Here is a 9,437-nt window from a genome sequence, read left to right as displayed (position 1 = left end):
TATTGCGGGACGAAACTAATGTAGAACCTATTCTCTTCTTAGTTTGAATTGAAACCTAAAGATCCATGAGCTTTATGTGAATAAAACCTACTTATTAAAGTATTTTATTATGTTTTGCTTATCTCGTTTGAACTAAGGTTGTCTTTGGCATTTGAGAACTTTTGCATACGGCTATCTATTAGATAGAAGGAGGTCATATAAATGTTAGGAATGCATATCCATTGCAATTAGTCGATGCTTCGCTTCATTGTATGCTTTGGTTAGTAGTCTGTGTCCATTTTACGTTAGAGAATGCCAATTGCAATTAGCCAGATGCTTGAAGCCTGAGATATTATTTCTGATTTGATGTATTATTTTTGGATTTTACACGAATTAGTTTCTTTTTTTTTTTGTAGTGGAGTGTTTTTATATTTTTGTTACATATTAAGCTCTAAAAAATCAGGGTGATACTCTTAGAGTTACTAAAACACCGTCCATATTATTTGTGCCAAATCAAAACCGTATCCATTAAAAATGGAACAAAAACTCCATTTGAATTCAAATTAGTTAAATTTAGTTTTTAACCGTATCTAATAATTCCAATCGTACCCTTAACCATATATACGGTTTCTTCAAAATAGAAAATTTTGGCGGAAATACAATTTCAGCAGATCGGAGAAGAGGATTGAAGATCTTCTCTACCAGAATCTTCCTCTATTTAGATTTTAGGGTTTGATTTCGTATATTCTCTACCAGAATCTTTATAGAGATATCTAGAAAAATCAAAACCAGATCTATATTCTTATCTTTTTCTCCGGTTCGATTATGATGATTTCATAACTAATTTTCCGATCTCGGTTTTGTTTCAATTTAGTTGAATAACAGAAGAGATCGTAGATTTCAATCCTTCGAATATGAAGATTTATGTGTATTGTTGAACAAATTCAATTTATTTTGGTTTTCGGTTCTCATCTTCTTCGAAGAAAAGAAGAGAAGTAACAATTTAATCCTTCGAATTGTCATCTTGAGTCTGTAATCATACGTTGGAGTAGTCGGATCATATTCATCAGGAACGCGATCTCGATTTCCAGGTATTTTTATTTATTTGATTTGTTTTGAATTTTCTAGTTGATTTCATAATAGAAGTTACAATAGTGTTACAATTTTGGATCGTTGTTCATATTGAAGTAGATTTGCTTCTGTTGATTATGTTTGTTTCTTGTTGTTCATGGTGAAATCCGTATGAATATAAATTTTTTGTTGTTAAGCTGTCATATAGTTTTCAGTTTAAATTGAGTGAAACCTTTTTTGGTTCCATACTTTTGCTTGTAGATATGGACTCTGTCATTGCAGCTGTATGTTACAATGAAGCTTCATTGTCGTTTCGTATTGGTTTAAAATCAACTCTTATGGATTTGAAGGATAATATTTGTTTAAATTGGATTCAACTATCTCCATTCACTATTGAAATCATTCACAAATTTGGTGAGCAGCAAAAGGTACTTCAGTCTGATTATGATCTCCAATCAGCTGCTGTGTTTTCTCTGTTTAACAAGTTGCCAACACTAGACTTATATGTATATCATAGATGTGAAATTTCAAGTTCAGTATGCCACATAGGTGCTAGTTCAAGTTCATCATCCCATGGGTCAGAAGTTGTACCTGTTAATCAGCCACTAGTTACCACTGTCACTGATTATGATGACCCTAAAGTAGTCAAAGAATCGTTGAAATCCGCTCGTTGGTTAGGTTTTTTCCACAGTGTTGAACAAGTGTTTCCAGGAGGTGTGTACCAAGTGCGTCACGATTTGATGAAGTACCATGTTGCAAATGGTTATGCATATAAGGTAACAAGAAACGAGAAGTTGCAGATTGCTGCTTGTTGTGCTAACAAGAAGAAGGACAAGTGTAATTGGCACATGTATGCTGTTTCTTGTGACGATGTCGAAGGAAGTGCCTTTATTATCAAGGAGTTAAATAATCAGCATACTTGTGACGGTGGATTTATTAACGTTCCAAATGTATCGAAGAAGCTAATAAGTTCCTTGATCAAGGATGAGATTAAACAGAACCCAAAGAAGAAGATAAAGGATATTATGGAACAAATTAGAAGAGAATGTGGCTTTGACATAAGTCGTTATTATGCATACGCAGGTAAGAGACATGCACTGAATATGACATGGGGAGAGGATGAGAAGTCATTCGCTTACTTGCATTGGTATACAAAGCAATTGTCTGAAACCAATCCTGTATCCCGTGTTGTTTTGGAAACTGACGCGAGTCAAAAGTTTATGAGATTGTTCATTGCCTTCGGAGCACGTATCCGTGGATTTAATTACTGTCGTCCCTTGCTATTCATGGGTGCATCACATTTGAAGAGTAAATATCTCGGTCACATGATGGCAGCAACAAGACTAAACGGGGATAATGCACTGTTTCTTAAACTTTTTTCTGTTGGTTTCTTTTATCATTTTTTTTGATGAAACCTTTTTTCTGTCTTGTTGGTTTCATCATTTTTTTGCTGTGTTGTTTTGTCATTTTTTTCTGTTTTGTTTGATTTTGCAGGAATTTACCCTTTAGCTTATGGTGTGGTTTCATCTGAGACTGATGCGAACTGGAAATGGTTTATGGAGCAACTCAGGGATGTCGTTTCTCCTCAAAGACAACTTACATTTGTGAGTGATCGAGGTAGTGGTTTAGTCAACCAAATCCCCATCGTTTTTCCAGGTGCGTATCATGGGTGGTGTTACTGGCACATGTCAAACAATGTTAATGCATGCTTGCCTAATAGCCAAGATATATAACAATTATGTGTTGAAGTTGTTTGAAAAATGTGCATATGCGAATACACATGTAGGGTTTAAGGAGAGTTGGGATGACTTGATGCTGGTTAAAAATCAAAAGCTACAAGAATATCTTAGTAGGGCTCCACTTGATAAATGGGTTAATTTTTTAATTGTCTTGGCATTTTCCCTGCTTTTTTTGGTTAGATCACTACTATTGTGAATGCTTTTGTAATTGTCTTGGCTTTTTCCATTAAACTTTTGCTTTATTATGAATTATTGCCACGCCTTTGAAACATATCAATTTTGCCTGTAAACCAAGCCATGATACGACCCTTTCCCATTTGGTTTCACCTGCAATTTGGTGGAACCTTTTTGGTTTCATCATTTATGCTGGAACCCTTTTTGGTTTCATCAAAATACAGATATACATAACACTGCGCCAATATGGTTTCGGTTAAACATAATTGAAAACATTATAAACATTATAAACATATCAATTGAAAATCACAAAATTTTGATTTTCAAAGTAGATAGGCATGATGCATATGTAGGTTTATCAGGAAAATTTCTATTACTTAAAACAAACATATGGTTATTGATGAAACTAAAGTACAAATGGTGTAACCAAATATAGTTACATGAAACAAACTCTTGGTAACCAAATATAGTTTCATCCCTTTCTCAATTTGAATGATGTTTGTTGATGTTTGTTGTAAAATGAAAAGTGATGAAACCAAAAACGGTTTCATCATAAAAGCCAGAATATACCTTAGCAAGCATCATCAATTATAGTGGAACCAATTTAACAATTGGAAAATGATGAAACCAAATCTGGTTTCATCAAAAAAGCAGATTTTACCTTAGTAATACCAGTAGCACCAAACCATACCCATCAAAAGATTATAAAATCATATATTGATGAAGATGATGGAAACCAGATTTGGTTTCATCAAAGAAACCATTGAAGTAAAAAAAATCTACTATGAAACTACAGAAACCTATGTATGAAATCGGCAGATGAAACCGAAGATTCATAATCGAATTTCTACAGAACCTAAGATTCAAAAAGTGATCAAACCAAGTGATGAAACCAAGTAGATGACTATGAATCGAATTTCTACAGAACCTAAGATTCATAATCTCGAATTAGGTGAAACAACATCAAAATGAAATCAGTAAATAGAACATCTGAAGAACAATAAAACTAGGTTTACCTTTAGGATATCTTTTTACAACCACTTTCCTAATAGGTTTCCTGTTTTCATCTTTCTTTTTCTCTTGCTTCTTCGCCTAATTTCTTAAGAACATAGAACTAGGTCAAAATAAAATAAAACTTCAACCTAATTTCCTTTCGAGGAAGGTTAGACTTGTTTGTTACGAGTTCGATTAACTGTTTTCTGTAGCAAGAAGATGAAGGAATCAAAAATGGTTTCAGATCTGGTTTCTGAGGGAAGAGAGAGGGAATTTTTTGATAGTTTTTGAGTGAAAAGAAGTGTCGGTTAATCGAATAGGGAAGAAAATAGAAGGTGTAGCGAAATAGACGGAAGAGTTATTTAGTCAGTTTAGGTGAAATGGGGTAAATGTGTTGGTTTTGTGTTGTTGGGTCTATTTTAACTCGATAAGGACCCCAATAGTGTTATAACGCGCGCGTTATTTTTGTTATGGAAATCCCGCATTAGAAGCCCTGCTGGATTTTCTATGCTAAGTTAGGCTGGTTCTTCCTCGAATAGTTGAGCACTTGTTTCTATATCTTCAACTTTTGTTGTGTGATACCCAAAGTATCTCTGTTTTGGTTCTTATCAGTTCGATGGAGTTTGAACTGGTGTTGTCTACTGTAGTTGTCAGTCAATTCCAGGCAGCTATTAGTTTTTCTGAAACATCCTCTGAGCATATCTCGAATTTATTGTAGCATTTGGGTGTATATGTACCTCACAGTAGATTAGACAAATAGAGTGATCAGGCCATATGCTTTGGAAAGTTTTTCGTTTTAGTTTTTATTTATATATTTCGGTGTATCTCTGTGTTTGTGGCTGTTTACAATCTTACAGAAATGCTGGCAAATCCAACTGTTTCCAAAATCATGTATTCTAACCCCCACTCCGTTTATTTCAACTGCAGCTGTGATTGTGGGATGTTCGTACCGAAGTTCATCCGCCTTTTAGTTAGGAAAATCCCAATGATTGTAAACTTCCATTCTATGTTGTGAAGCAATTGATCAAGAAAGGCTATGGAAGATGGGTCTGTCTTGCCTCATTGTTCCAAATCTGACTTGTGAGGTAGTCATTCTATAGTGGGTTATCAGGCCTTGCGAGTCAGTTATTATGTATACAATGTCTAAATTATGAAACTGCATTTTTTAGTGAGTGGCTTACTCTGAATGAGGAATTCAGGGCTGTTATGTAATTTTGTTTAATTTAAGCTTGGGTACTCAGAATTTAAATTCACCCATTAGTCGTCACTTTTAATTTAAGACACTGAGATGTCCACCAACTGCAAACTAATACTCAAACTCTTATCATTTCATGATTCATTGTGAAGCTTTATTTTTCAAAACTCATCGCTGACTTTTGCATCACATCCAAGTCGGGGTTGTGTTCGAACGTTCAACAAATGAGGACATAAGTCGGGCTGCAAAGTTTAACTACAGTAACTCAGATCGCAAAACTAGCATTACTTTCACAAAAGACCCAAAACCCAGTGGGTTAAAATCTTAATAGTTGTCAATACCTCGGTGTCTATTTGTCTTTGGGGTTTCATTCGTGCAATTCAATCCCGAAATCGTGGTCTATGAGACCTTCTCATTAGGCGCCGCCGCTCCACGAGAGAGAGCGAGCAGAAATGGCGATGAGAGCAGTTTTGAAGAAGATTTCTCCTTGTAATATTCCAACTTACTTAGGAAGAGGAGGGTCGAGCAGATGGAGAGATATGTCGACGTATCTTCTTAATAACAAAGACGAAGTTTCCGGTACGACAAAGATTGATCAGAATGGGGTGAAACCAATCCAGGACAACTATAACAAGAAGGATGAGATTAAAGAGATGTCTGGTAAGCAGGTTTTTGGTGTGCAGCAGCAGTTGTCCCAGAAATTCAAAGAAGAGGAGGAGCAGCAGCAGCAGAGATTTCTAGAAAACTTTTCAATGGGCAACTTGTATTCTTTTCTGTATCTTGAAGGATATCAAACTCGACAACTACTATGTATGAAGTATAATCATGGTAATACCTTTAATGAAGAAGTTGGAAGAGGAGGAGGTACTACTGTCGAATTCACCACCACTCCTTCAGGGTTACAAAGTACTAAACTATTGGCATTGAATAACAGTAGTCCATATGGGTTACCTAGACAAACAGTGAATGGTTTGGTACGTAAGGTTGTGAAATCCTGAATCGCAACGCGAATCGTTTTTCATTTTATGAATCGAATCGTATGTTAAATCTAGAATCGAAGATTCATGATCATTTTTTAATACGAATTGGGACAAAAATTACACATATATAAATAATACACTGATAAACACATTGGTGTTACACTTATATACCTGTATTTATATTTGATATACCTCGTTAGTTGGCTAATAGTACCGTTTTAAGCATTTTATAGGAAGTGCAAGTAAACCCGATCACCGGAAGGATAACCCGCTAAAAATAACGTTTGACAAGAAATCAACCATTCCGGTTCACGACACCAAAAACGAAGAGCTCATTTAGGTGCCACTTCATTTTCCATGTTAGCACCACTTGGTGAAGTCACGGCCTGGGAATCAGAATACAAAGATTAATCTTTGTAATTCAAGCACATGAAGTCCGATAGGAGTGCTAAAAGAAATTAAAAGAAAATGGTCAACAAATGTTGTGACGTGTCTAACTTCCCAGTCTACACCACATTTCTCTGTGGGGTTAATGAGCATCCAGAGTCATCTGTGTTTAAGTAGAATATATATATATATATACATTTTCTTTTAGTTTTATTCACTCTTCATGGGTACAGATTCAGAACCATGAGTGGTGGTCGGAGATTGAGATTCACAAAGAATTAAAGATTGTATTCACCACAGCAGCAGCTCTTTGCGATAGATTTTAACATCAACAGATTTGGAGGTTCTTCGTTTGAACTGCAAAAGGGTTAATTTGGATGGAGTGAAGTTGGTTGGAATTGAAACCATATGAATAAGAATAGAAGATACAAATGGTAAATCAAACGGACGTGTCATTCTGGAGTTCTTAACAGCAACACCAATGGAAAGAAGAAGTTGGATTAAAAGTTACTAGGGGTTGGAGGACAGGAGGAGTGAAGAAGAAATGTATTTGGGGTTACCAATCAACCATTTTTTAACCCTTCAGACTGAGTTTTGTTGATAATAATAGGAAAGAAACAAAATCGTGAATCGTATATTTGAAGCGAATCTACGGTTTAAAATCTAAATCGTGCGCTTTTAGGGAAAAACGATTCATTGATACGCTTTGAATCGTTTAGTTTTTTTTCAATCGAATCGTACGCTTTGAATCGTAAATCGTACCATTTTAAAAACCATGTTGGTATGTATTACCGGTTGGGATAAGGAATCATTTCTTATATACAATCCTAGAACTGGAGAAAAATCACTTTAGATTCAAACTAGTACGGCGAAAAACGGAGAAAGTGGACGTAAAGTTGAATGCATTGCGTTCGGATTTGATCCAACAAGAAATGTACACAAAGTCATTTGTGTATCAAGTGCATTAAAGAAAACATCTGGAGACATCTCAGTTGCTGAACAAGATGCTGTTGCAATAGTTGTTGAAGTCTTGAATATTGACAGAAAAACATGGACAGGCTGCGAAAGTATTTGGAGAAGACTCCCCAAGGGTGAAACTCCCCGTGCCTGTTATAAATCTGAACCTAGATTTTATTTGGTAGATCCTCCTGTTTATGTAAATGGTTCTATATATTGGTTGTTCTGTCCTGAAGGAGAAATGGGAGTATTAGCAGAATTTGTTGTTCAAAGTGAAGTCTTCCTGTATTGTTCACTACCTTTGGAAGAGAAAAAAGGAGAGCCACTACCTACTTTTCAGTTAATGGAATGGTTTGATGGACATGTTGGGGTATTGAAACGTATATCGGACTATGAAGCCTGTGTATATATACTTATAAAATTAGGAAGGCTGCAAATTGATACTGATGATGAGTATGATTATGGTGCTGATTGTGGGGCAGAACGGATCAAATGGGTGGAAGAGAATATCTCATTACCATGTGCCGAATTGAAGCTCTTACAGGTACAAATATAATCTTCATACAACCTGATAGTTCAGATAGTGTATTTTGTTACAACCGGAACACAAAGGAGGCCGAAAGGTTCCGAATCTTGCATGATCGCCAAAGGATAATGCAACTGTGAGCATTACTGTGTTTTTAGAACTGAACCAAACCGGTGTTTTTTAATTTCCGCATAATGTACTCGGCCTCTAAATAAGTCACAAGGTGCAGTAGCTGGAAAGATTTTTGCTCAGTTTATTAATGGTGTCTTATTGGAAAAAAAAATACATCGCTGCCAATCGTGGCTGACATAAATGCCTTATTACAGGAGTCAACCATTTATTTCTCCATTAGCATTCTCTATTCCAACAGCAACCGTACTTCCCAGTCTTCTTTTGTTTCACACCCTGCAAGAACAAATAAGGAACATGAGTTGTCTCAGCTCAAGTTTGTTGTCTTTAAGTTTTGGTTTGGCTTGGTTCTGTTCAAGATCGAAAAATCATACAATCTGTGTACCTTTGGTATGTAATCTTGATGACACCAGCATTAGTATCAGCAATCTTGGCAAATGCTTCTTGAGATAAGTCAATGGTTCCTTGGCATCGAGGACAATAGTCAACGATTTTCACCGTCACTGAACCTGAACCCGTACAAGGATGTCCACCCACGCAGGAAACTTTGTAGAAGGATCCACAAGCAGCCCCATCGTCCCAAAATGCATCACTGGCTGCCGCAATCATGACACCTTCGTTTTTGTTCCCATTGCAAGCTGAAGCTGCATGAATATTCAGTTTTAAATTGTCAGTAATAAGGAGGATACAAGACATTAATGTTTAATCTCATAATGTTATAAATATGTGCGTTCACACAACAATTAAGCAATTTTTGGAATTTGACTCATCCGAACATGCCATTTTGACGTGACGTCGCTACGGTTTTATCTGGTCCAATGACCCTCGACACTGCAGTGTTGTGGGAGAAAGAAATGAGTTTACTTACGAATGTAGTCAGTATAAAAGGTTGCAGTGCCACTACTTTTTGATGTTACCAAAGAACAAAAGCTGATCAAAACTAGTGCTAGAGATATGAAAAATGGGGAGCTTGCCATTGTTTGCTTTGCTTTAGGATGGTGAACTTGGTGATGAGGGAAATGATGCTTTGATAGTAGGTGAAAGCTAAAGAGTAGTTTATATAGAGACTCTTTGTTTTTGGAACTTAGGAAGGAATTTGTCACATTTTGTGATATTTAGTTAAAATAACGTATATTTTGCATTGTTACTAAACTTAATAGTTGGTAAGTTTGAGGTCGACGTATTAGAGCAGGCTTAAGACATTAACAAGAAATGCGACTCACTACAGACATGCTTCCGTTGTTACCAAAAAAGAAATCACCAAAATTTTCCACAAGTGATATGTGTCCATTTTTCAACATCCATCC

General features: G+C 36.0%; 1 protein-coding gene across 1 annotated transcript; it reads right to left on the bottom strand.

The window, feature by feature from the left end:
- Positions 1-8,399: 8,399 nt before the first annotated feature.
- On the bottom strand, positions 8,400-9,107 carry LOC113279658 (EG45-like domain containing protein). Its single transcript, XM_026528333.1, has 3 exons — positions 8,999-9,107; positions 8,516-8,774; positions 8,400-8,406 (listed from the first exon to the last, which is right to left on the bottom strand). The coding sequence occupies exons 1-3, from the start codon at positions 9,105-9,107 to the stop codon at positions 8,400-8,402; spliced, it is 375 nt and encodes a 124-aa protein (XP_026384118.1).
- Between the last annotated feature and the right edge of the window lie 330 nt (positions 9,108-9,437).

Source organism: Papaver somniferum, chromosome 5 (genome assembly GCF_003573695.1).
Source record: "Papaver somniferum cultivar HN1 chromosome 5, ASM357369v1, whole genome shotgun sequence".
Lineage (NCBI taxonomy): Eukaryota > Viridiplantae > Streptophyta > Magnoliopsida > Ranunculales > Papaveraceae > Papaver > Papaver somniferum.
Note: the sequence above shows the minus strand (reverse complement) of the source record. Positions and strands in the feature narration are given on the sequence as shown.

Coding starts and splice junctions, on each gene's coding strand:
- LOC113279658 (XM_026528333.1), bottom strand. CDS start 9,107: ATGGCAAGCTCCCCATTTTTCATATCTCTAGCACTAGTTTTGATCAGC. Junction 8,775..8,998: donor CTTTTATACTGACTACATTC/GTAAGTAAACTC, acceptor ATATTCATGCAG/CTTCAGCTTGCAATGGGAAC.